Genomic DNA, 26,856 nt, shown 5'->3' on the forward strand with positions numbered 1-26,856 from the left:
TGAGGTGGGGACTTTTGAAGCAGTGGGCTATCATACACTGTCAGGGCCAGAAGGGCTACCCTCCCATCTGACATCCCCTGGCAGTGTCCAGTGACATCCTCTCCACTGAAAGGATCACCCAGTGCTGGACAGCTTTGGAATTGGGACTTTTCTTATTCTGAGCTGTGATATGATTCTCTGGAGCTACTACTCTTTCGTGCCCCTCTCAGAAAACATAAAACTAGTGGTCTGTTTGGGTTCTCAACTCCAAACTTTCCCGTTGCCTTGTTCTCCCATCCCAAGCTTCCCTCCAGGTCACTCTCCTCTGGACTTCCATCATACCTACTGGGGTCCACAACTGCTTCCAGCAATCCTGATGGGATCGGGCTGACACTGTGCATTGCTCTTTCCTCAGGGCCTCTACCCCAGGCCCACGACCCTCCATCGGTTCCTTAGACATCAACCACTCCCCCAACCCCCCCCCCCACCCCCGTCTTCTATACGCCACAGCTCTCCAGCTGGAGCGAACTCCACAGCATTTCCCCGTGTTGTGCCTAGCACAGGGCCCAACACACAGCAGCTTCTTTAAAACCGCTGGGGGAATCAAACAAAGGTAATTGCTCCTGGAGTCCCCCGCCCACCCTACCTCCAGCCCGCCTCTCAGTCTTTCCTACGCCAAGTCTCGCCTTTCCCTTTAATCACTCTCTCCAAGCAAGTAATCTTTCTGGGTCCTATAATCCCTGATGTTTTCCCCTACGTTATCCCAATTGTGAAAACCTTTTATTTCGACTAAAAGGTGACCCATTCCCTGCCGTGACCACGCCTCCTTCATCACGTTCCCGGAGCGAACCGGAAGAGATCGCGCCTTCCCTCGTTCGCAGAACCGGAAGTAGATGTGCCTCACGGAAGCAGGGTTTGGCCCTGCGGCTGCTGCCGTCGCCGCGGAGAAATTGTTGGAGCTGGCAGCCTAGGAATGGTGAGACTTCGCGGTTCGCTTCTGAGGGTTCTGAGCAGAGTTTGGGGCGAAATGGAGCTTTCCAGAGTGCCGCCGGGGGGGGACCCCCCCCCATAATGTTTGGGGCCCCGCCCCGGTAGCGCTCCGAAAATCTGCGCATGCGTGGGCCGGACCGGACCAGAATCTGGTCCAAGATGTTACGCATGCGCAAAGGTGGGCAAGCCGAAGATGGGGTGAGACAGCCTGGGAGTTAGTCTCCTCACCCTCGCCACCGGCTCTTGGGGCTTAAACCAAGGCAGCAAGGGCATCTGGGTGCACGCGGTGCTTTGCTTTTGAGTTTCAGGATTGACTTCACCACTCTTATCCCGAGCTCCAGAAATAGACCGGCACTAATCCCCCGCCTCGGGTGTGCACTCGGAGAACGACGGCCGGGGAAGGAAAGGGGGCCCAGACTTAGCCTCGGGCTACCCTTCACCTGACCCCCCCCCCCCCACCAAGTGTCAAGAATCCCAGCTGTATCTTGAGGAGCCCTGCGACTAGTTCACCTGGGGGCGGGGCCGGAAAGCTGTGCGGAGAGCCGCCCTAATCAGAAGGGGCGGGGTCCGAAAGCTGCACGACTCTGTCCCCAGTAACTGAGTTCTCTGGGGTTAGGAGCGGGCGCCCCAGGGCGGAGGATATTCGTTCACTTCCCAGACCAAGTTTTTTAGCTTCCTCGCAGTATCACCCGCTAAATCTTCAGCCAAAGCTGAAAATGAAAATAAAAACTAGACGGACAGATCAGAGGTCTATCTCCGTTTCCCTGCTTTGGCTTGGAAGGGCAAGAGTGGTGCTGCTGAACTGAGTGGGCAGCGAAGATAAGAAAAAGTGAGCCATAAATCCTTTGTTTCCTGCTGGTTTATAGTCGAGGCCCTTCACCTAGCGACTGTGAGTAGAATCATAGAGGTCCGTGGACCCCCTAAAATGCTATATGTTTGTATATTTTCCTGGAGTCCATAGCTTTTATATTCTAAAAGATGTCGGTGACCTTTAGAAAGCGGTTGGTTTATCAGGGTCATTGTGGCAGAATAGAGCCTTGTGTCTCTTTTGCTTGTGTCTTCCTTACCTTATGGGATTCTGGGCAGCTGTTCCAGTAGTACGTGAGGCTGGCCCATTGGAAACCTGTGCCTCAGGGAGCTTCATTTCTCCTTTGCAGAATCTCCTCTCAGCCTCTAAGCTCACCTGGTCAGAATCTTTGGATGAGCCTGTGGGACCCTTCCTCCTAGCCCTGTGGTTTGGAACCAGTGGCTTTGGGACTGTAAGAGGATGGACAAAGGTAGTATGAGGCCAGGCCAGCTCCCCAAACGCTCAGGCGCCAAGCATCTGCTGATTCTACCCCGTGCCTGGCACGTATGTCTTTTCATCCTGGCTGGGCATTGCCACCTCCCCCTGGGCCAGCACCACCCACGTACCTCTCGGCAGAGGCCACAATTGACTGACTTGCTGTTGAGCTCCTGCTCTTTGGCACGGCTGCATTTTGATGGCAGAGGGAGCAGTTATGCCCGGAGCCTGGTGTGTCGGCATCACCAGTCTGACCTGAGCACCATGTGCTGCACGACATGACACGTGGCACCGGGAGAACTGCCCAGCATGGAAGGTCTGGGCCAGGTCTGAGCCCAGATGGGATCTGGATGGCCAAGGAACTCCCACCTTAAAACCTCAAATGTCAAGGAAACAGGGGAAGGGCCAGGAGGGCTGGCAGGGGGAGGAGGGGCAGAGGCGGGGTCCCATGTTCAGAGGCTCAAGGCTCTGCTAAGCACTTAGGAGACTTGAGTTCACCACTTTTCTCTTCCTAGATTCTCAGGGGCTGCTAGATTCATCTCTGATGGCATCAGGCACTGCCAGCCGCTCAGAGGATGAGGAGTCGCTGGCAGGGCAGAAGCGGGCTTCCTCCCAGGCCTTGGGCACCATCCCTAAACGGAGAAGTTCCTCCAGGTAGTAAGGGTTCAGAGGGCCAGGAACTGGGCAAGGGCATTAGGTGCTCCATGCCTTCACCACTGTTGGATGGCTACCTAAGCCCCCCCGGAGCCTAAGTGTTGGCAAAGCCTTGTGCTTTCTCTCCCAAGTCCCTCTGGTGGGATATGGGCAAGGGAGGGAGTCTGAGGTCTTTGACATGGAACCTGTCATCTCAGAGGGGTGGAGGGAGCATCGTGGGTCCGTGCCCCATCCACCGAGCCGGAGCAGTCAGCATCCAGCCAGGAACCTGCTCTGTTTCAGAGGCAGGGTGTGTGTGAGTGGGTCCTACGGAAGGGGCAAGGGGTGCTCACTGGGTAGGACTCACCACAGGTTCATCAAGAGGAAGAAGTTTGATGATGAGCTGGTGGAGAGCAGCCTGGCTAAGTCCTCTACCCGGGCGAAGGGAGCCAGTGGGGTGGAACCAGGGCGCTGTTCGGGGAGTGAACCTTCCTCCAGTGAGAAGAAGAAGGTGAGGGATTAGGAGATACGGGGGCCAAGGCCAGATTTTGTTTTTCCCCACCACCTTTGCAAGCTGACAGGAGCCCTGGCAAAGGAGACTTGTGAGAAAGTCGGTGGCCCCAGCCCCCACCTCAGATGCCTCCCTCCTGGGATCCCATCGCTCCTTACTCCCCCTTGCTTGCTGCACCGCCCTCCCACACACATACCCTGTCAATGCGTCCTGTATCACATTCTGTGTGGGAGGCATGGAGCGTGCATCTATTCTGGGAGCAGACAGCCTGTTCCCAGCATTGCTGGGTGTAAAAATAACCCCCAGGTGGCATTGCTCTGGCCCGAGACACCGTACCAGTAAGAGTGGTTTCCTGGTATCCTCCCCACCCACCCTCCACTCTGGGGTTGAGGGTGCCACCAGCAAAGAGAAGACCCCATATGTTCAAGGATTATGTAGAAGTGCTTGGGTGGGAGGGGGAGGACTGGGGACTAGAAAGCCGAGCTCCTGTGTTGCTTATGTTGGGTGGGACCAGGGCCACCACACACGGTGTTTGAAGATCAAGGCCCAAAGCTCCAGCCGCCCTGATGCTGGCTTTGAGCTTTTCCTGTCCTCTGCCCAGGTATCCAAGGCCCCTAGCACTCCCGTGCCACCCAGCCCAGCCCCAGCCCCTGGACTCACCAAGCGTGTGAAGAAGAGCAAACAGCCACTTCAGGTAACCAAGGATTTGGGCCGCTGGAAGCCTGCCGATGACCTCCTACTCATCAATGCCGTGCTGCAGGTAGTGCTTCCCACTGCAGCCTGCCCGTCCCCCCTCTCCCCTCAGCCTGCGGTCCCAGCCCCAGCACTAGCCCAGCAGCACCCTGGGGGTGGCAGGGGAAGGGTCCTCCCAGCTCTAGAGCTGGGGCCAACCCATCTGGGGCCTTGCAGACCAACGACCTGACATCTGTTCACCTGGGCGTGAAGTTCAGCTGCCGCTTCACCCTTCGGGAAGTCCAGGAGCGCTGGTACGCCCTGCTCTACGATCCAGTCATCTCCAAGTAAGTGGGGCTGGCTCTGACAGCAGGGAAGGATGAAGGACACTAGAATTTGGCTCCTGGAACAGAGAGAATTATACAAGGGCCTGAGGGAGGGGCCTGCAAGGCAGGACTCATGGGGCCTTGCATCCTCTGGGATGATATTGAACGCAGCCAGGCTTTGGGATGGAAGCTTCTTCCTGTTGCCAGTCTGCTAGTCCTGGCTTGATGCCAGAAGCAGAGGATCTGGAAGCTGCAGAAGCAGCATGGAGAAAATACCGAATGAGTGCCAGGAGCCCTGGTTCCACCACTGTGCATTGTGGTCTTGAGCAGGTCACTTCCTAGCCTTTCCACACTGACCTCCCATAATTTTTTCCTCCATAAGAAGGAGTTGGAACAAAAGAACACCAAGTTCCCAACAGTCCAAGTTCCAAGTAAGCGTCTGTACACACGCAGCACACACTCTTCCTCCTCAGCCACTTCCTTTAACGTCAGCATTGCTGGTGGGGTGCTTACCTCCTGTCTTCTGCTCCATGGTCCCTAGCACCACTTAAGCCACAGGTGAAGGCCCTGAAAGGAAGCGGGCAGGGCTCAGCTTTGGAGAGAGGATGTGTAGGCAGTAGGTGGTCCCAGGATCTCCCTTGGGATTGGCCTCTGGGGGCTGTGCCTTGAGTGTCTTCAAGGAGGTGAACACTGGAAACTTAGTTTATTGAGTTGCCTGTTATGCTTTCAACAAGCACATGGGTCCACAGGTGCTATGCTAAGCCTTCAGCTCATCCTACTGAGGGCCTGGCCTCTAGTTCTCAAATCTGACACCTACAGGAACCCCAGATTGCTTGACCCCCTCCCTTCAACTCTGTCCTCTTTCTCCCCCTACCCACTTAGGCTAGCTTGCCAGGCCATGAGACAGCTGCACCCAGAAGCCATTGCTGCCATCCAGAGCAAGGCCTTGTTTAGCAAGGCTGAGGAGCAGCTGCTAAGCAAAGTGGGATCGGTAAGGCTGAGGGGCAGGGGAGCGCAGCGTAAGGGCCTAACCACTGGGAAAACTATGGATATGGGAGGCCCCACTGCCTGGAAACATCCCCAGCAGGGGCCTTTGTGGATGAGGTCCTTAGGAAGAGCCAAGACCGGCTCCCTCTCACTTCTTCCAGCTCCTGGTGGGGACAGGAGGTGGGGATGGTGAGGCCAAGACAGGAGTGAGAAAACCCAGATGCTGAAAACATGCTTCTTGCCCTGCAGACCAGCCAGCCCACCTTGGAAACGTTCCAGGACCTGCTACACAGACACCCTGATGCCTTCTACCTGGCCCGTACTGCCAAGGCTCTTCAGGCCCACTGGCAGCTCATGAAGCAGTACTACCTGCTGGAGGACCAGACAGGTAACTGGCTCCAGGAGCTGGCGGAGTGGGTGTGCGCGTGTATGTGTGCAGCTGTCTGGGCACAGGTGCCCAGTACCAGATCCCTCAGTGGCCCCCAATGTCCTGCATCTCTTGCAGCAAAACTTCCTTCCAGGAGGTTTTCTAGAATGATACTCAGCAGCATGGTCAGAGTAGCCAAAACCACCAGTACTCCTGAGCAAAAACTCTAAATGGCAAAGTTGTCTCCCACTTCCTGTTTTTGTTGTCACCTTTAACATAGTTTAACAATATGTAAATAATACGTTAATATAGTCTTGTAACATTGAAATCTGAAAGAAATGTGTAAGTCCCTGGGGCTGCATACCCTTCCCCGTTTCCCTCGCTAGACATAGTACTAGTACTGTCTCTAAGTCTTTCTGCCCCTTCTCTCTCTCCACATTCTTCCTTGCTGCCTTGGAGCCATGCAGAAATTCCCATTGGGCCTTTATACCCGGGCCCCCTGCCTTCCTCCTTTTTCAGGGGCCAGAGCACTCTATGCTCCCTCTCTCTCACCAGCAAGCTCTCACTCCTGATGACAAACTTGGAAAGTCAGCTGACTAAAGTGCAGGAGGCTCTTCAGTTCGATTTGGGATTTGGGGTCAGGCTTTCGTAGTGCAGCGTAGTACAGACACACTCTGCCCTCTCTTCCCGGATGGGATTGTCCATCAGCGTCTGCATAGTTGTCTGCACTGTTCTGGAAATGAGGCTTTGCCTGTGCCCTCCGCCTACTCCCTGGGTCCTATTGCTCCTGGTTATTGAAAGATATTCGTGCAAGAGGATTTGAGGAGATCTTGTCAGGAATGCCCTCTCTCCCCTTCCTGAGGGTCTCTGCAGTTAGCGGGCAGCTCTCTGTATTCCTGCAGCTTCCACAGCTCTGCTTCTGCCTCAGGCTTGGATGTCCCTGAATCCCCACAGAGAGAGTGGACACCAGATAAAGTTGATTTATGCTGCTATAGTTGCCTTCTTTGAAAGTTATTTTGTATAAATGTATCTGTTAACTTAGAGGTTTAATTTTTCTCTCCACGAGTTTTTTTCTGTGGATATTTGATTTCTCCTTCACTGTCTAGTGCTGAGAGATCCTAGGAACAGAGTAGATACACGGGTTAGGTCTCAAGTTGGTTGAGTATCAGATTGGTGGGATGTCAGGCAGCTGCAGTGGGAGAGGAGTTGGGCGGGGATGACTCTCCTGGTCCCTCCTCTCCCACACAGTCTGACCTAAGGGGGTTGGGGGTGTGGAGCACTTGTGGCTCCTGTGCAGCGCCCCCCACTTCCCAGGCGGACAGTGACCACACTCCAGGTGTTGACAAACTCCCCAGCCGACGGTTTCATAGCCACTAACCAGCTAGTGGGTGCTGCTACCAAGCGACACTGCAGTCCTGGGGACGGCTAGCCTTAAGGCAGAAACTCTCAAGAGTTTGTGGGCCCCAATCCCTTTTTGCAGTTTGATCAGAAAAAAACCAAAAGCAAAAACTGAAAAACTTTCATGAAAGTATTTATTCTCAACACATCTTATGGACTCTATCCCATTTCCCCATTTCCTTTTTTTTTTTTTTTTTGGAAAGAAATGAAACTAATTTCGTGACTGTCAATACATCATGACCCACAGTTTGAAAAACACTGGCGTAAGGTGGGGCAGCTCACTTCTGGAGCATCCTGAGCAGGACTTGACTGGCATGTGCCTCTCTGTCCCTTGCTGAGCGTGGCAGAAAATATATGGGAGCATATTGTGTGTTAGAGGAGCATTTTGGATTCGGAGTCAGAAAAGCCAAGCTTGAGTCCTGGCTCTGTCCTAACCCTGAGTCACATAGCTTCACCCTTCCTGTGTCTCCGTGTGCACAGGGGAGCTGACAACAGTGCCTTCCCTTCCTAGTGCAAGGTCGTGTGAGAACCCTCACACAGAGAAGGTCACCTTTAATTCTCTTTTCTTTCTAGAACCATCTCTGCCCTTAGCTAATGTCAGGAATGCTTCGTGCCAAATGAGGGTGCCTCATCTGGCCTGTGCTCAGTGCAAAACTGTTGCCATGGGTTCAGTCTTCACAGCTTGTCCCCGTAGTTCAGTTACTGCTGGGCAGCTTAGGGTGGAGCAGGACCAGTGGTGCTGACCGTCCCCCTGTCCTTTGTTCAGTGCAGCCGCTGCCCAAGGGAGACCAAGTGCTGAACTTCTCCGATGCAGAGGACCTGATTGATGACAGTAAGCTCAAGTGAGTGGCTGGGGCCACAGACAGGGTACAGAGCTGAGTGTGCCCCCTGCCCCCACCCTGGGCTGGGCCAGAGCTCCCCCGACGGCACTGCCCAGCCTGGCCTCCTGCTGCTGAGACCTGAGCCCAGCCCACACCCAGCCTTGTGCACCGCTTGTCGTTCTTGGCACCTGGTCTCCTTGCTGAGGCTTGTCCTTTCACTGCCACTACCATCCCCACCGCCACCACCCAGGGAAGGAGGCTAGTCCCAAGTCAGAGGAACAGCCTCCTGGGTTGCTCAGCTGAGAGACTGAGACACACCCTAATGAGCCAAGTAGCACCTGATGGTAATGGCAGGTGAGCCGGAAGTGATCCTGATTCCTCCTTCCCACAGGGACATGCGGGATGAGGTCCTAGAACATGGTAAGTGTACCCTGATGGGGATTATTCGGGGGTAGCAGCTCCTGCCAGCACAGAGCATTGGTACAGGTGCTGGTGACCTCAGAGCATCCCTGCTTACCACCCTGCCTCACCCCAGAGCTGACAGTGGCCGACCGGCGCCAGAAGCGAGAGATTCGACAGCTGGAACAGGAACTGCATAAGTGGCAGGTGCTGGTAGACAGCATCACAGGTGAGGTGGCCGGGGACTGGGGATGGGGGGGTGGGGGTTGCTCCAGCTCCTTTCGCCCCACCCGGAGCCCCTGTGCTTGGCTGGTTGGTCACCCTCTCATTTCCCACGCCCCAGCTTCCTGCCTTCCACCCCATGACCCTCAGGGGGCTCTGCCTGACACACCTGCTCCCGCTCGCAGGCATGAGCTCTCCTGACTTCGACAACCAGACGCTGGCAGTGCTGCGGGGCCGCATGGTGCGGTACCTGATGCGCTCTCGAGAGGTGAGGCCTCTGCTTCCCTGGCTTTCTCTCCTCCTCCAGTGTTGCCCTCTGGGACCTTTTTGTGTCTAGCCCCTGATCTCTCGTCTTTCCCTGGCCTGTGTAGACCTGTTCCTCAGGTCCCAGCCCTCACCTGCCCCATTTCCCCAGATCACCCTGGGCAGAGCCACCAAGGATAACCAGATTGATGTGGACCTGTCTCTGGAGGGTCCGGCCTGGAAGATCTCCCGGAAGCAAGGTAAGGTACCAGTAGGCAGTAGTGTGGGGTGTCCCTCCCAGCCTCTCACTGCCCTGTGGCTTGGTCTCCATGGGAACCCGCACAGAGCATCTGGGGCTGAGCAGCTTGCATTTCAAGATCTCTAACTTGGGAGTCATGGGTGCCTTCTAGCCTGTCCCTGGGAAAGTGTGGGGAGGGGGGACTGCAGGCCCTCTTCTGGCCTTCCCTGTCTCTTCATCACCCCCTTCGCCTCTCCATCCTCACAGGTGTCATCAAGCTGAAAAATAATGGTGATTTCTTCATTGCCAATGAGGGTCGGCGGCCCATTTACATCGACGGACGGCCTGTACTGTGTGGCTCCAAATGGCGCCTCAGCAACAACTCCGTGGTGGAGGTGAGCTGGGAGGGAGGTGAAGAGGTCATACTGAGATCCAGGGCGTGGGAGGCCAGTATGTGGGCCTAGCCCCCAGCCCCTCCTCTGTCCTCAGCCGCTTTTCTCTTGTCCACAGATTGCCAGCCTGAGATTCGTCTTCCTCATCAACCAGGACCTCATTGCCCTTATTCGGGCCGAGGCTGCCAAGATTACACCACAGTGAGGAGTGGTGGCAGGACCCATGTGCTCTCTCTGGCCTCCGTTTCCCCTGCCATTGCAGCCCCTTGGAGCTAGGAACTTAGGCTCCTGGAAAAACCATGGTGGGTAGGAGACCCAACTGCTGGCCCATTGATCTGAGCCTCTGTGGGAGGGCAGGGCTGGTCCTTGGGAAGCCCCTCGAGGCTGGAACCCTCCGGCTTCCTTAGAGCCAGGCCCCTCCCCTTTTCTCTGCAGACCACCCTCCTCTGCCCCTCAGATTCCTACCTTCCCCCTTTGTCTCCAGCTGATTGGCTTCAGACTTTTCCTTTATTTTTCTTTTGTAAATAAAAAGCACCAAGTTCCAAAGTAGTTCTTTTTATTATATATTTTTTAATATAAAAAATGGAACTGGTGAGGCAGGGACACATGCAGGGGATGGCAAAATCCCTCCGCCTCAGGCCTATCCTCCCTCCCGCAGACAGAGACAGGTCAGAGGAGCAGGCTGAGGAGGGGCCCCAAGATTCCCAACCTGGGGCGTGCCCCTGAGGCTCCAGCCCACTCTGAGTTGGGGGCTAAGCCCTCTTTAATTCTGAGGCTCCCCACCCTGAGCCCCGGGGGCCAGCACAGAGTCTTGGGGGGCGGCTGCCATGCCTTCCCCCGTCCCGAGTCCAGGCAGAGCAGCAGATGGCAGCATGTGTGGCAACACTGAGTCCTGGGGCTGGCGGTCAGACCCCCGTGCCTTCCTCCTGGGTCCACTGGACTGTGCCAGAGCCGTGGCAGCCGATAAGCACCATCTCCAGGCTGTGGGGTTCCCAGGGCAAGGCCAGGCTCCCTGACCCTGGCGGGGGCTCTCCAGTACTAGCAGCCTCAGCCTGGTTCGTGGGCTCTGGGGGCCCAGTCCTAGCCCCTTCCTCTGGAGGTGGTGAGCCAGGGGTGCTGGGCTCAGGGCAGAGCTCTGCTGAGGCTGGGGGCTCAGAGTCAGAGGTGGGGGTCCAGAAAGCTGTGGCTCGAGGCCAAGGGGAGCTCTGAGAGGCTGGGGGGCCCCAGGGCCAGGGTGCTACGAGGGGAGGGGGCCCTGGACGAGGGTGGGGCCAGGTCCCACTCAAGACAGAGCCAGCTGGGGGCTGCGGGCAATAGGAGGACGTCCCAGTGTCCACACACAGAGGCTGCAGGAGCCCAGAGGCACCAGCTAGGCACGGCCCCTCTCCTGATGCCCGAGGGCAAGGGCCCTCCCCATGGGGCGCCAGGACTTGCTGCACAGCCTGGCGAAGTGACTGCAGACCCTCCCGCATCTGCAGCACCTGCTCAGATAGCTCTGTCACCTTTAGGGAACGAGGTAGGAAAGAGGGTGAAGTTAGAGAGGAGTCTGGACCTCACACAACAGCTGTGTCCACCCCCTCCTCCTTGCCCCTCACCTACCGCCTGCCGCAGCTTGTCCAGCGTGTCTGTGTTCCTTGCCTCGCCCGGCCCGAGGGGGACAGTGAGCAGGCCACTCTCTACAAACAGTAGGATGGGGTTAGCCCCCAGCACTAGGAAGAGGACAGGCATGGAGTCCAGGCCTCTGCCCCTGTTGGCACAGACCACAGTGGCCTGGCAGGGCCTGATGCCAGCAACAGCCACTTCCAGCCTTGCCGTAGTTGAATTCTGCCCAAACTGCAAGGGACCCTCAGGCACGCTGCCCTCTCTGTTGGTCCTCCAGACATGACCACTCCCGGGAGCTCCTGGTGTGCTTCCGGGGCTGCCTGGCCTAGGGGCCACTTTCAATTCTGCTTCCGCCTTAGTCCTCTGTCCTCCCCAGTGCCTTAGCAACATTATCTTTTTAAAGTGCACAACTGTGCTGCAGACCAGAGCTGGAGCGAGAACCAAGATCTTGCTGCTGCAGAGCTGACCACAGGGATCCAAACACTCTTCCCGAGCTACCTTCCAACACCAAAGTGCTGGTCTTAACCACCAAAATGCCCAAATCATCCATGTTGGGAAGGACAAGAGGGCAAGAAGTCTGTACCCTGCAGGCTTCTCAGCGGTTCACAGGGCAAGGAGGCAGCCCTGCCTGCCCGCCCCCACCCCAACCTCAGAGCAGGGCCTCAGTACCTGGTCCAGGGGAAGGGCTGCTGCTGCATTCCGGGCCAGGCTGCCCCATGCGGAAAGAGAACTTGGGCTGGTCAGAGCCACAGCCATCCTCAATGCCATCTACTACCCTGTGGACACAGGTGTCAGGACGACAAATCAATCCACAGGCAGCCACTGCGGTGCCCCAGTGTCCACACACAGGAGCTTCAGGAGCCTGGAGCTCGGGGCCTAAGAAAGGTTAACACTTGGTCCCTTTCCCTAGGAGCTTTGCAGTTTTGCTAAGGATCCGAGCTTGAGCAACAGGACATGGTGGGAGTCCTGAGCAGTAAATGGCCATGGACCAAATGGTGGGGTAGGGGCCCCAGGAAGGTGGAGTCCAAGAAGGCTTCCGGGGGGAGGCTGGAACCGGTTAGGATGGAAGGATGGACACCCAGGGGACGAATGTGTCTGGCCAGGACCCCAGCCCTATCACCACCATCTTTGCCAGAACGCAGTGGCCCAGGGCCTGCTTACCTGGGGCTCAGATCCGGGGGTACGTTCCATGGCACAGATGGCAACTGCAAACCCTCTAGGCTTCGAGGGTGAACAGAGGGGCCGGCCTCAGCTTGTGAAGCCCCTGCCCTGCCCGGCCGTCCTCTGCTCCTTAGTCTGGACCGGGGCGCAGTTTGCCGTGGGGATAGCAACTTAGCAGCGGAAGAGGAGGACGTACATCCGGGGGACAGCAGAGGGCTGGAGGGCTCGTCCGCTGGGGCTGGTGAGGCTGCAGTGCCCTGCTCCCCATCCGTCTCCTTCTCCTCCAGTGTGGACATAAGGGTGTTGTCACCACTCAAGGAGCTGGTATCTGCCTGGGGACAGTGGGGCACAGGGAACCGGCCTAGATAACCCCTACTGTGCTCCATCCAGTCACCTGCCCCACCTGGACCTCATCTCCCTAGAAGGAGCCATCTTTGTTATGCCCAAGATCTCCCACCCTCAGAGGGAGAGGTTGTTACTTGTGGCAGTGAGGAGAGGAGGGTGGGAAACTGCTTTTCTGCTGCCACCATGAAGCCACCAAGCCCTGGAGGAATTTGCTGCCCTTCAAAATTACAGCCAAACGTGGATACATCACCCATCCACTTGGTCCCTGAGGCTAACCAAAGTATCCAGAAGAACACAGTGCTAAAAAACTGGTTTGGAATTAGTAGTAGAAGCCAGGAAAATTCAAAGCCCCGCGGAGCAGTTCTCTCTTACGGTGAGGAAGCAGCGAGAGCCGCAGGGCTCTCTTCAGAGGCAGCCTGGAGGACCAGTGCCCGGCCCTGCCCAGGGGCCCCATCCCTCAGACTCAGCTGTAGGCCAGGCCGCCTCAGGCAGGTCAGGGAGAGCGGGCAGGGCTGATGGGGCACAGGTGGGCTGGGCTCTGAAGGACAGTGTGGTTGTGAAGGGACAGGAGATGGAAGAGTGTAGACCCCCCACAACATGTGGGGGTGTTAACACCAGGCCAGGCGCTCACACAACTCCTCCCCAAACCTCAGTTCTGCCGCATTCACCAGCCACCACCCCAGCTCCCTCCACATACGTTCCCGGTGCCCTCACCTCTGCGGAGCCTCCTCCAGCACCCAGGTTGTAGCTGAGCTCCCCTCTAAGGCCCCTGCTGAAGCGTGGGGCAAACTCGGGGTACAGCGCGAGGCTCTCGTGCAGCCCAGTCAGCTGTAGACACTGCAGGACGCAGTAGGTCAGCCCCTTTACATCAGCATTAGCCTTGACCACCTGCTCCCGCCGGGGCAGCTCACAGCCAATCAGATCACCCTTCCCTGGGAAGCGGAAGCAGAGGTCAGCGAGCCCTGCCCCTCAGCCCACGCACAGGGGGTCAAGCAGAGGCAGCTGAGCTTCCCTTGAGAGCTGAGTGGGGCCTTCGGAGCCAAGACCGAGAGGGGCAGAGGGGCCTAGACTCCAGCCAACCCCAGCTCCTGGTCTCTGGCTCTTCAGACAGACTTGGAGTGAAGAGCACTGAGACCCAGGAGCTCAACCACAGCTGGGATGAAAGACACTGTCCTGCAACACATCTGAATTTTAGCTCTGAGACCGCTGAGCAGTCAACAATTCTCGTGGTTCCGAGGCTGCCTGTAGGTTGGAATCCGGGCCCCCTCTCTACTTACGGCATCATAACAATCTACAGGAGACCCCACCATCTGGTCTTTTTCAAGCCTCACAGGTGATTCAGGTGGGGCTGGTCCAGGAACCAGCAGGTTCGTGCCCCACGAGGCACAGTGAACGTGTCTGGCAGCCACGTTTCTTCATCTCCCCGAGCCCTGGTGCTTGTAGGACAGATAACGGGGTCCTGGTGCTTTCTTGAGCTTACCAGAAGGTGTCAATGTAAGATTTTCCCACCACCCAGCTGGGACTGCCACCTGGCTGACAGCAATTGTAAAATGGCATCAATTAGAGTCCACGTCCCAATCTCAGATGTTAAATTGTATGGAAAATTTGTGCGTCTTACAATCAATAAATTAGTGTGTCTCCAACTGGGGACACGTGAGGAGTAAATGAGTTAGTGTAGGTCAAGTGACTGACAGAGACGATCAAAGTTCGCTTCCTTTCTCTCCCTCTGGACAAGAGTCCCCTGGAGATCATTCCCAGCAGAGCACTCACTGCCTTCACAAGGCCGCTCAGCCCACTGCTGGAGTTCCCAAGATCGGAAGGCGCTTCCTTACCCTCAAGGAAGAAGATAGATCACTGCCACCCCCACTGTGGGCTGCCTCGTGCTGCCAGCAGGACCGAGCTCAGCAGCTCCTGTAAATGTTCATGGACTTTTGCTCAAACCTAAGTGTAGAAGGCATTGCTGTTAAATTGTATTTTCTTGGTTTTGGGCCATCCTTCTGGTTCCTTCTGAGAGCTGTTTGGATCTCAATGTGCTCATCTGATGAATGAGCTCTCTCTCCTGTGTGTCATCTGGAAAGAAGACAAGTGTGTATTTTTTGTCTTCCTCCAAGAGGTGAGATAGAATTGAGAAATAGGAAGGACAAGACCAATGACAGAGCTCCATGCCACTGGTCTCAGACCAGAGACTGCCCTCCAGGCTGGCATTTCAGCCGGAACCTCCAGCTCAGCTCTCCAACCCCCTCAGGTCTTCCTGGCACCGTCACCCAGCCCACTTCTCTCTTCTCCTTCCCCCACAGCCGACTGTACGTGCTTAGCTGTTAGTGATACACAGAGGTAGGGGCAGAATGGGCCCCGCGAGCTGCACGGTGAGCCTCAGCGGCCAGCAGCAGGCGGGCGGCCCCTGCGTGTTCAGCTAAGGAGGCGGGTGGGGGCAGGAGTGAAAGTAAAGCAGAAAACCAGGTGGTGGGGAACCAGGCATATGGCAGGGCATCCAGAGCCATCAAGTCAACGGAGGAAACAATTCCTCTGGAACATATGGGTAGGGACAAGATGATCAAAGGTGGCAGAAGTTCAAGTGCTGGGGACACAGGCAGCGGGGTGAAGACCTGAGGCACAGGCGGCGGACATTCTTGAGGCTCCTCTTAATAGTGAATGCGATGATTCTGCAACCTGGTGCGTGGCAGCAGTGAAGAGATGTTCTTGCAGGACCAATGCCAGCTCCCAGCCACACGGCTTCCTTGGCTCCGAGATGAAAACCATCTGTTTAATAATCCTCTCAACAGTCTTGACCAGTCTGCAATTGTCAAAATCTGTGTTTGTCCTTCTGAATCTCTCCGTTCTCCAGCATTTCTCAAGGACTACCAGGCATATGTGAGTGGCCTTAATTCCGTTTACTGAGAGTCCTGGCATAAAAGGCATCTAGGTCCGGAAGCCAAATTCACAAAAGACACAAAGTGAAAGGTGTGGCAGCCTCTTGCCTCTCTCTTACCTCCAAGACCCCCTTGTGGCATTTCTTTTTCCTGTTTCCTGTTGAAAGGTCCTCCTCCTCAGGGGAGAGGGGAGGGACGCACAGTTGCTGCTGGGCATCTGGTCTTCTTAATTCTCCAGGTTGGTGACAAACCTCAGCCCCTCCAGGCGTCGGCCATCCCTACAGTGAGTCTATGAGCACTTGGCCGAGGATTCACCTCACTTCCATCCCCTGTGTGAGGCCCTCCATTACCCAAGCAGCTTGCAGAGTTCCTGCCTGGCGGGGTCACTGTTGGGAGCCTCCCACAGCCATGGACACTTGCAGCTGTTTCCCAGAGTGCTGTGCATGTGCCTTCCTAAAGCCTAGGGCGTGCATCCCACCATCCTGAAATTGTGCCCTTCCTTGGGGATATGGTTCTCCCTCGAGCAAAGCTCCTGAAAGCACAGTGTATGAAGCCCGAGGTTTAGGGTTGGCAGACTAGGTTCTAATCTCACCTGCCAATTCATGAACCTCTCCAAGCCTCCCGCTCCTTCAGTGCAGAACAGGCACAACACCAGTGCCTCTGCCGTGGGTTTTGTGTGGTTTGTGTGAGCTGAAGCACCCATGGGCCAGCCCCACGGAGAGACCCTCGGGAGCAGCATTATTCTAATGTCCATCCCACAACTGCAATCTCTTCTTCCTTGTCCAGGGACTTGATCCATTTCCACCTCTTTCTTTTGCCAAGAAGGGAAGTAGATAGGCAGAATCTGAGCCCTGCTGTCGCCTGCTGAGGCCCTGGGCCTTCTCTGTGACCAGCCCCAGGAAAGCACAATCCCCCCCTCCCCTGACCTGGTGGAGGGGCCCCAAGAGAACAGCTCTCCTTCCCCTCTTGCAGCCTTGCCTGAGCACTCTCTCCAGCACTGCCGTCCCCAGCATTTGATTTTTGTCCTTGGCAGGAACTGCTGATCCGCCCCAGCCCCTCATAGGCTACAGGCTGGTAGTCGTCCACTCCCTCGGGGACCTTGAACACCTACAGGATAGTTCCCATCTCCTTGTGTTGCCACCCAGTGGTCACCGGGTGCACTTTGAGCCTTGCCCAGGGCTCCACAGCTTCTCCAGACTCCACCCTGGCTGTTTCTCCCCAGGGTGGCCTTGCCTGTGTCCCCTCTCCATGTTTCTGCCTTTAGGGCCCTGGTTCCACCCACCTCTCACAAGCCCCCACTTCCTCTCCTGCCCTCACAAACCTAAGATGGCAAGTACAGTGCCGCCCTTGAGCACCTCCATGGAGCCGGAGCAGACGAAGTAGAGGGCCTGGAGAGCATCCCCTTGGTGGATGAGGTACTCGCCAGGGGTGCAGAAGGCAGGACGCAGGGCCAGGGACAGCGCCCGCAGGCAGCCTCGGCTTGCGGCCTCAAACAGAGGCAGCTGCAGAACCTCCTTGTGCAAGTGCATGGCAATGTCCGCGCGCAGCTCATCTGGGAGGCTCTGCAGCAGCTGCAGGGAGGAGCAGGTGCAGGGGGTTAGTGGTGGCAGAGTGGAAGGCAGCCTCCGGCCAGCCCCCCTTACCTCCATCCTGCAGGCCTCAGGAGTAGGGGGAAGGTCTGTGTGTGGGGGGGGGGACCTGAGGCTCCATGCCTGTACTGGCAAGGAGGGCGGCTCCAGGCCTAAGGAGGGTGCAGAAAGGCCTCCAAGGCTTTTTGACTGCCCTCTGCCCCATACTACTGCCCCTGCCCCGAGAGTGTGGAGGCCAGAATTCCTTGTCCCCCAGCCCACTCCTGGGAATGTTAGGCCAAGTGCACACTCCTGGAAGGCCCAGCCCTGGAGGCCTGCGCACCTCAGTGGTGTCGATACCGTTGTTCACAGCCCACGTTGCCTGGAAGTACTCGAGCATGCGCTGCTTGAGGGGCTTGGGGATGCGGTGGATGCGGATGTAGTCTCGGAGGTCACGGGTGCGGCTGTGGTACAGAAAGCGGCGGGCGTACATGCGCTGGATGATGGCCGTCACGTTCCCAAACACCACCGCGTGCATCAGGGCTGGGGAGGGTGGCGAGAGGGGGTCACCTCCAGGCCCGGCCGGACACCACGCTGGACACATGTGTCCTTCCCACCCCCCACCCATCCGGCAAGGCACGGGCTGCTCTGTGGCAGAGAGTCCTGCAGCCAAATGCGACTCCCCTGGCCCTGGCTCTGTGTTCCTCAGGTCCCCCAAAGCAGAAGAACCTCTGGGAAGGACCTTGGGCCCCTAGGAGAAGGTGGGAAGTCAGGGCCACCAGGAGCCAAAATTTGAGAGTGGGTCCAGGACAGGGAAAGCAGTGGGCCTCACCACCAATGAGCATGGTACAGATGGAGAAAATCTTCTCGGTGTCCGTGTTGGCGGACACGTTGCCAAAGCCCACACTGGTGAGACTGCTGAGCGCGAAGTAGAGGGAGGTGATGTAGGCGCTGCGTAGGGAGGGGCCGCCCAGGAGCTCCAGCCCCGTCCTGTTGGCCTCCCCGCTGATGCTGCTACAGTTGTCGTTCTGGCCCGAGCCGTTCCCTGCGGTGGTGGGGCTGTGGCCCACCAGGTAGTAGGGGGTCTCAAGACGGCGGGCCAGCTCCTGCAGCCAGCCTGGGGAGGGGATGGAGACGCCTAAGCCAGTGGGACGGCACTCCCGTACCACGGGCACACGTGTGCCCACTGCTTCCCCCGGGGCGGGGAACACGTGAATGCAGACCCCCCTCCCCCATGTCTTCCCACCACTTTCGTCCTCTGCTGGTCCAGCACACCCTGTCCACCCCCTCAACCCTCACCAGGTCAAGCATGTGAGGATGAGGCTGTTGTCTCTCTAGCTGGTGTCTGGGGATGCCAAGAACGGAGCAAGGCACACTGCACCTTCTCTCCCATGGCTGGCACTAATCCTAGGCAACAGGCCTGGCTGGGGGGACACAGGGACTGCACCAACCACTCTGGTTCCCAGGGACGGAGAGGAGAGGCCACCACCTCTGCCCTGTCCACCCAGACCCCTCTTGTTCTCTCCCTGAGCTCACCTGCTCCAGAAGACCGCTTCACCCTGACCCTCCCACAACCACACAAACCACCCAATCCCATTGTCACATTCTTAAGCACGCTGACGTGGGCACGTGCGTACGCACCATCAAGGCCACAGATGTGCTCCGCATAATTGAGCATGAGGATACACATGAGTGAGCACAGCCACAATCACTCACACTGAGAGAAGCCTGTGCACACTTGGGAGAGAGACAAGGGCACACAGGTGCTTGCACTCAGACACCCAGGTAGGAGAGGCAAACACGAGCACACAGGTGAGCACACTCAAAGGCCCCAAACAGGCAGGCACCTGTGCACACACAGCAGCTCCCGAGCACACGTGCAGACGTGGGCCAGCCTGGGACACTGGGCAGAAGCTGAGCGTGCTCTAGTCCCCACATCAGCCCCACAGTCTCTGGTCTGGACTCAGCAGGAGGCAGAGCTGAGTACTGGGCTCCCTCAGGACCTTTGGCTACCCACAGTCACTCTGAACCTAGCTGGAAGGCTGTGGGAGTTCTGGGGTGCTGGATGGGGGTTCCTGGGGTCCACAGAGGTCTCAGGGATCCTGGCAGAGTGGGGGATCACGGGGAGCAAGGGAGAGAGGGCAGATCTAGAGTGGACACAGAGGGCAGGTGTGGGGGCCGGGGGCTGGGGCTCAGGACCTGTGGCTGCAGTGGAACTCACCTCGCCACATGCTCTCTGCCCCTCCCACCTCGACACCGCCGCCTCCCTGCTCCACACTCTCCTAACACCTTACACACACTGCTCCCTGCCGTCTCCATGGCCCTGCTCACCTCAGACCTGTTCATTCAGCATCTCACAAACACGTGCCTCATGCACAACACCTGATGGGGCTCAAACCAACAGGTTATCGGTTAGGGCCAGAGGGCTTCCTAGAAGAGGGGACATTAGTGCTTGGTCTCCAAGGATGGGTAGGGTTTTGCTTCAAAGAAACTGAGAGGAGATTGTTCCTGATCTAGGGAAGGGCCATGTTGGGTCATCCCTAGGGATGCTAACAAGTGTAAGCAGCAGCTCAGCTTAGCTGGAGTGTGGGGTTCACACGAGGGGGCATCAAATTCCCAGCTAAGGAATTTGAGATGTGTTAAGGCCTGAGCCAAGGTGAGGGCTCGCTCTCCTGTAACTCGAGGTGTGCTGTGAGGATTCACAGGAGTGTGCAAAACTCTTCAGTCACTATTCAGCGAGGCCCCTGAGCTGAAGCCAGTTCCAGGTAAGGAGGGGGGCGCGGTAAGAGATGAGAAGCAGGAGGATGAGGGGAAGGTTCCAGAGAGGCCTGTGTTCTCTGTCTTGGCCATGGGACATTGGCAGCTCCTGGAGCTGGTGGTGTGGGGAGGCTCTCCAATGGCTTTCATTGAGAAATGCCCTGAGTGATCTCCCTCAGCATTTAATACAATTTTTTGAAAATCCAGACCATCTCCACAGGGCTAATGGGAATAGGGGAAGGAACTCTGTGTCCACACCATGGACAGCCAGGTGGAACTCAGGCAGGGAAGCCAGGGACAGGGGCCTCCCGCCTGAGCCAGACCAGGAGGGGGCGCCACTCCCCTTCCAGAAATCCCTTCCCAGGCTGGACTCTGGGCGGTCTGGGTGTGGCTCTGACCCAGCTGGGGAATGGGTTCTCTGGAGAAAGAAGGAGACGATGATGTGAAGGACTTGGAAACTCCCCTAATGCGAGCTCGTACCAGCCCCAAATAGAATGAAATCACTCTAGAACTTAGGGTACAAAAATTAACATGAGTATCTGCAAAACAGCCAGCTCCCCACTTGCCCATGTTCTCCATGGTGGGACTCAGAGCCCCTCCAAGAGCCGAAGACATTCTTCAGGTCAGCTGAGCAGCCCCTGTGAGGTGGTCAGCACAAAGGAGACACAGGGACATGGGCCTCAGAGGAGTCCTATTTGGGTGTGAACTGACCTGGGGATTTGGTGTGTCAGCCACTTTGGGATCAGGGCTTTGCATCACTATTATCTGCCTCCCAACCCCCTGACCGCGTCACTGGGTCTGCCTCCACCACGGCCTCCCTCTGGGAAGGGCAGGTGCCAAGGAGCTGACGCCGCCTGCAGCAGCCGGGTTCCGTGTGCTGGGCAACTAGAGCTTTGGGGAATATCCAAGTGGGCCTCAGGGGCCACCAGTCTCTGTGGGCTTGGCAGGGGAGAGTGAATTTGCAAGAGCCTCCTTGTCCCGGGGAACTGAGCGGAGCATGCTTCTAAGGCCCAGCTGTACTCCTGGTGACCCCACCAAGGAGCAGGTGGTCATGCAAGGCCATCTGAGCAGCTGGCCTGTTGCCCACGGGCTGGAACAAGCACTAAAGACCAGTTACTGGGAAGCCACCAGAGGGCTGGAGGGCAAGGGAGGAAGAAGGTGTGTTTGGTTTTGAAACCTCATGGTATGAAGAGTTAGAACTGGCTGGAATAGAATGGTTCAGAGCTAGAGGAAGGATGATGGTTGAGCTGGTGCAGTGGCACCAGTGGAATCACAGGGGGCAAAGGGAGGGGAGGAGACAGGGCCGGAGGAGGCTGGCGGAGGGCTCCAGTTCTTGGGCAGAGAGGTAAAGCAGCTCAAAGGGATGCGGTTAGCAGAGTCGGGTGCCACAGGGACTTAAAGGGGATAATGGTTTGGCCCCAGAAGGTCACTGCAACCTGCTGGGTGCCATTTTCGGTGGAGAGGTGGGGGTGGGAGCCTTCCTGGCAGGAGTTAAGATGTGAGTGGGAGGCGAGCAGGGGGAGGAGTGGAAGTAGAGGTGAAGTGAAGGAGAGTGAGTACACCGATGGGGCTCAGAGAAAGGCTGCATTTTAGGCCTGGGGGAGGAGGACCAGGGAAGCAGCTGAGAGGGATGGGCCTAGATGTAACAAGAGTGGGGAAAGGCCTTAGGGGCCAAGGTGTGGGGGATGGGATTCCAAGAGGGTGGTGGGAAAGCACCAGGCACCAGAAGTACCCAGGAGGGCAGCGGCTCCCTGCATGGCCTTCTCCTGAGAAGGGTGCGATTCTCAGGCGGGCAGGGGCCTGAAGAATGTGACAAAAGCTAAGGTTACAAGGAGGGCATGATGGGTGAATAGGACTCCCCCGAGCAGTCCACCAGGCTTTCTCCACTATGCCTGGCTGCTAAAGAACAGGCCTACCTCAAGGTAGTGGCTCTGTCACAGTTACACCTGTACACACACAGACATACACACACACACACACACACATACACACACACACACCAGCCCCCACATTCTTCTCACAAACACACACCTACTTGCATTATGCTCCGGATACACATGTAGACTTGCACACATCCCTGACCCACAAACACACACATGGACTCACACTTCCCTGACACACACACACTTGAGCAGACACATCCCTCTGTTACATATGTACACACACACACACACACACACACACACACACACACACACCCCGCCCAGGCAGCCGCTAATACCGATCTCCGGCAGCTCCGAGGCACTGCTCTCGATCTCCTGCTGGCCGATGTAGAACCAGACACAGGCCACCCAGTGGGCCAGCAGGGCGAACACAGCCATGAGCAGGGTGAGCACCACGGCGCTGTACTGCGAGTAGCGGTCCAGCCGCGGGAGCAGGCGCAGCAGCCGCAGCAGCCGCACCGTCTTCAGCAGGTGGGCCCCAAAGTACTGAGGCAGGGGAGACAGGGAGGTCACCCCAGGGCCAGCCCCGCCTGCCCTGCACCAGAGCCCACCCAGTCCAGCCACACTGACCACATTGACCTTGAAGGCATGTAGCAGGTCAAAGGGCAGCGCCGCGATGACATCCAGCAGGAACCAAGTGGTGACGTAGTGGAGGCAAATGGACTTTGGGGCAAATACCACTTGGCCTGACTTGGACACGAACGTGGTGCGGAAATTCAGCACGATGTCTGCAAGAAGTCGGGGTGGGACTCAGCACAGAGTAGAAGAGGGGCCACACTGTACTGGGCACCTACTCAGTATGTGACATTGCCCGGGGCCTCCTGCCTTCTTAGTTCTCATGGAACTCTAAAGGGTGGATACTATTATACCTATTTGACAGAGGGAGCAACTGAGACTTGGAGAGGCTATCATCAGCTCAGGGTCATATAACCCATTAGCAGGAGAGACATGTTTGGAACCTTGGTTTGATTTCAAAGCCCAAGGCCACAAACAGGGGGAGGGCATGGGGGACACTTGTCAGCAAGCAGAGGAAGCCATGCAGACTATCCCCATCAAAGCCCAAGGGACGCACAGGGTGGGGTGGGAGGCACAGGGCACACATACCAAGAATGAAGAGGACCTCCACGGCCAGATCACAGATGCTGGGGGCGCTACGGGCGGCGCTGGGCTCCCGGGCTGTGCTCACACACACGCTGTAGGGCACCGTGACAGCCACGTAGAGGGTGGCGAGGAGGATGAAGCCGTCCCAAGTGGCCCTCAGTGCCCCACAGTGCAGCAGGATGAAGGGTGACTTTCGGATGGCTGCTACTTTGTACTCGGGCAAGTTTGGCTTCTCTCCAAATACCCCCTGAATGAGGCCAGGCAGGTCCAGCCAGTGAGGACAGGAAATTTGCAGAAGCTGAGTTTGGATAGGGTCCGGGACAGGCATCCTCCTTTCTCCCCTGCATACTCAAAGCAACCTCTCACATAGGCATTAGAGCCCCCATGTTACAGATCAAAAGACTGAGGATCAGAGAAGCCATTGATTTAACTGAGGTCACACAGCTGTTTAGAGGAAGAGCCAACATTGATCCAAGTCCCATCTGACTCCAGGGCCAAGACTCTATGATGGATCAGGCATCTGACAGTCCCTCCCTCAACCGACACCCTCAAAGTGCTAGTGGGGCCTGGGTGGTCCCCTGGACATCTTCTCTGTGGTGGGCTTAGTTCCCCTCCTCCATCTCCTCAGCTTGCCCCTACCCTACCCTGCCCCCCAAACACACACCCTTATGCGCAATCCACCTTATTGAGCTTGTGCTTGCCCTTGGGCTGCTTCTGCAGGTGCCCAGACAGATGGTAGAGCACAGCCCGGCTCCGCCGCCGGTTGGCATTGAAGCCTTTGGCTCCTGCCCGGCCATATCGGCGCCGGCCACCCCCTGCAAAAGAGGGGCCCATAAAGATGAGGGGGGGAGTGCCCACACACCCCAGCTAGGGTCTTGGGTGTAGGACACCAGTTGCTGGCCCATGAAATGTGTGGTGTGCACAATGATGTGACTCATTGACTGGTTAGTCTGTTTAGAGTTGGGGGCTCCAGGACCCTCACTTCTGGGGCACTTGCCAACCCCTGCAAGGGGCAGTCCTCTGGGTGCTTACAGAGTCTGCTCTCCAGGCCTGCTTCCAGGAGAAGGAGGTCTGGATTTAGGCAAAGGCAGGAGAGGATCTCCAAAGGGCACTGAGAAAGGAGTGGGGAGGTGGTTGCCAGGGCCGGAGTGGGTAGGAGGGATGGAGAGTACCCCTGGCATCCCAGCTGTCCCCAGTGACAGCTTCTGAGCTGGCCAAAGGCCTCCCCAGCCCTTGAAGGATACAAGAGGGGAAAGGTCCCAGGGACTAAAAGAGGGCTTTGGCCAGGGCTCCAGTCAACTCTGTGTGAGGGGAAGGTACCAAGTGGGTCTGCGCTCAGTCCCACTAGTTGGTCCAAAAATGGCACTTCACAGGCACTAGTGGAATTTGTTTGCTTTCAGTTTCTTAGTAAAGTTGGCTTCAAAACTCCAACTTTATCTCAACTGGTCTCTTTGGAAACAAGCTTTCCATAGCTGGGCACGTGGAGACAGGAGCAGCACAGAGCTCTCACCCAGCGAAGTGGTACTCATTGAGTGCAGGAGAATGGGGGTCCCGTGTGCCCAAGCTGGGTGCCAAAGCCCCACCCACAGCAGCTAAAATCAACAGCCCCAAGGGCACCCACCTCTCTCCTTCCAGCTGTCGGGGCCCCCTCGGTTCTTGGTTTCACTGATATCCTTGTGAGAGACCAGGAAGAGGGCCACCTCCCCTTTCTCATTCTTTATGGGTATCACATCGAGGAGACACCAGAATGGGAGCCCTGGGCATAAAGACAGACTCAGCCCAGCTCCCATTCTCCACCTTGCCTGAGGTGACAGAGGTTCCACTGCCACCCGCCCCAGCCAAGATACAAGCAGGATCAGGGCTTTTCTGGGAAGGGAGCGGCAGCCTGGCTCCATTTAGGACAGGGCTTGATGGAACAGGGAGGGTAGGGGAAGGCAAAGGAGAGCAGAGAGGACCATTAGACATAGACCATTCAGTCCTACTGAAACTGGGACATCTTCCCGCTGGGGTGGGAAACTGAGTGGCGACTGAGGCTGAGGTGGGGATGGGAGAGAGAAGCCAGGGACAGCGGATGGGGCGGAGAAAGTAAGGGGTGCGGGTGAAGACAGGATGGGATGGGGAGATGGAGAAGATGGGGATGAACACAGGGGCAGTGGATGGAGGAGGTGCCAGGCTGGGTGAGGTCTCAAAAGTGAGGTGGGCTGGCCAGGCGGCCCCTCACCACTCTTCCGGTACAGGATCAGCTCAGCCTTGAACTCCTTGTGCTCATCCAGCGCCTTGCGGATCTGTTGGCGGACAAGCTCACTGGTGTCTGGCCCATAGAGGAAGGAGCAGGCGCAGCCCCGCTGCATGACCTCGGCCCGGGAGAAGCCCGTGAGGTCGCAGAAGCCATCAGAGCAGTAGACCACGGGGAAGAGCCCCGCCACCTGGGCATTGCCCAGCACGAAGTTACTGTCTGCAAGAGAGCACCTCTCAGAGGAGGCATGGGGTGGAGGGGCACGGGGTCTACCACCCCTCTTTCCTAATGCCTGCAACCAAAGGGTGGGTGTCACAAACCCAAGAATTCTGTGGGGCGGGGGGGCTGGGAGTTAGGGCAGGTGCTGTTTATAAATAAGAATCAGTGTGTCACGTGTGTACCCGTGCCCTGCAAGGGTCCACTCCTAGCCATGTGTGTACATGTATATTCAGGAATCAACACCTGTGGACACTAAGGTTGGTGACTCCAGCCCTGTGTGGGAATCGTGCCCTCTGAACCAAGTCCGAAGCAGCTTGGGGTATAGGGTCGGGTTGGGATGCCCAAAGAGGGCTGCACAACCAGCTCTAGGCAGCCTCAGCCCCACTCCTACCTCTGCCAGGTCCACTCATGGCTATCTGGCTCCTCTCACTGGAACCCACCTGGATGGGAGGCGGTCCAGGCCACCATCCATCCTGCACTTTTTTGAATCCCACCTGCCCAACCGGGGCTCAGGAATCCGTGAATGTGATCAAGAATGGGGTGTAAGAAAGGTAGCTGAACCAGCACTGCTTGGAGCCAGGAGTGTATTGGGGAGTGGGGGGCACTGAATCAGCAGGCTGCAAGAGCCAAGTGCAGGGCAAAGCAGATGGAGAAGCCAGTGTGTGTGTGTGTGTGTGGGGGGGTGCTTCAATGATGGGCTCCCACCACCTATCCAGAACTGCAAGATCATGAAGGGTGCTAGGCAGAGAGCTGGGAAGCCCCATTGGGGAGGAGGGGAAGGAGGGAGGGGGTTTTCACCACCTTCCTTCCCTGTGCTCAGAGCCCTGGGAACCCAGGATCCAGAAGCTCTGGTTGCCTACTCCAAACTTCTCCAGTTTTGGTGGGAGTACCCAAACCTATCTTTTGGGGTCTAGAGGAGCCCTGTGGGTTTAGGCGGTGAGGTGAGCTTGGACAAACAGCGCACTCCTAAATCCTACGCCTACTCTATCTCCTTTTGCAAACCTCTTTTCTAAATCCGTTTTTTTTTTTTTTTAACCCTCCGGCTGTCCCTGAGCACCGCTCATCTCCCTCACCACCCCCTCGCCACCCCGCCCCTCCACTTCTGTGTTAGTCAGTGGGATAGCGCTAGATGCAGGGACCGGGTGGGTTAGGTCGACTAGGTCGGGGTTCGCGCTCTAGCTAACAAGTAGCATCCGGGGCCTCAAAGCTGGAGACTTCTGGCCGTCTTGCCCAGCCTGGGGTAGAGTTGACCCTGGACCTTTCGGGAACCGGCTTCTAGAAGGAGATGGTGGTCCCGGCTACAATTGGGGCGTTGGGGACAGAGGGTGCTAACAGGAAGGAGCCAGGCTGAGATGTCGGGGTGCGGGACCTGCAGGAACCCTGGCAGGGAAGGGCTTCTCTGGGAGCCAGCGGAGTGAAGGTCAGACTCACGCGTGCCGTCGAAGCGCGTGGCGATGGTGTCCAGGAAGGTGTTCTGCGGCGCCAGGAGTCCCCGCATGGCCGGCATCTTAGGCGGCCGTGGCCGCCCGCCCCATCCCTCCGGGGCGCGGGGGCTCAGCGCCGGGGGAGGGCGCCCAGCCCGGCCGCCCCCCAC

General features: G+C 57.2%; 2 protein-coding genes across 6 annotated transcripts; one reads left to right on the plus strand and one right to left on the minus strand.

The window, feature by feature from the left end:
- The first annotated feature begins 873 nt into the window (after positions 1-873).
- On the plus strand, positions 874-10,009 carry MCRS1 (microspherule protein 1). Of its 4 annotated transcripts, none has more exons than XM_029955092.1 (14): positions 874-955; positions 2,767-2,905; positions 3,257-3,395; positions 3,997-4,155; positions 4,305-4,414; positions 5,276-5,384; positions 5,630-5,768; positions 7,912-7,987; positions 8,358-8,386; positions 8,502-8,594; positions 8,773-8,855; positions 9,003-9,090; positions 9,336-9,463; positions 9,579-10,009. In XM_029955092.1, exons 2-14 carry the CDS (start codon positions 2,796-2,798, stop codon positions 9,663-9,665), a joined length of 1,350 nt encoding a protein of 449 aa, XP_029810952.1. In that variant the 5' UTR covers positions 874-955; positions 2,767-2,795; the 3' UTR covers positions 9,666-10,009. The 4 variants fall into 4 exon arrangements, with proteins under 4 accessions (XP_029810952.1, XP_029810949.1, XP_029810950.1 ...); XM_029955089.1 differs by lacking the exon at positions 874-955 and adding an exon at positions 2,127-2,578; XM_029955090.1 differs by lacking the exon at positions 874-955 and adding an exon at positions 2,155-2,246.
- KCNH3 (potassium voltage-gated channel subfamily H member 3) lies at positions 10,000-26,850 on the minus strand. Of its 2 annotated transcripts, XM_029955066.1 has the most exons (15): positions 26,694-26,850; positions 25,029-25,262; positions 24,429-24,563; positions 23,489-23,622; positions 22,811-23,054; positions 22,277-22,434; positions 21,985-22,192; positions 17,839-18,123; positions 17,350-17,549; positions 16,760-17,009; positions 13,283-13,500; positions 12,224-12,555; positions 11,732-11,838; positions 11,060-11,136; positions 10,000-10,962 (listed from the first exon to the last, which is right to left on the minus strand). In XM_029955066.1, exons 1-15 carry the CDS (start codon positions 26,767-26,769, stop codon positions 10,366-10,368), a joined length of 3,255 nt encoding a protein of 1,084 aa, XP_029810926.1. In that variant the 5' UTR covers positions 26,770-26,850; the 3' UTR covers positions 10,000-10,365. The 2 variants fall into 2 exon arrangements, with proteins under 2 accessions (XP_029810926.1, XP_029810927.1); XM_029955067.1 differs by lacking the exons at positions 10,000-10,962; positions 11,060-11,136; positions 11,732-11,838 and having other exon boundaries at positions 12,439-12,551.
- Positions 26,851-26,856: the final 6 nt, after the last annotated feature.

Source organism: Suricata suricatta, chromosome 10 (assembly GCF_006229205.1).
Source record: "Suricata suricatta isolate VVHF042 chromosome 10, meerkat_22Aug2017_6uvM2_HiC, whole genome shotgun sequence".
Taxonomy (NCBI): Eukaryota; Metazoa; Chordata; class Mammalia; order Carnivora; family Herpestidae; genus Suricata; species Suricata suricatta.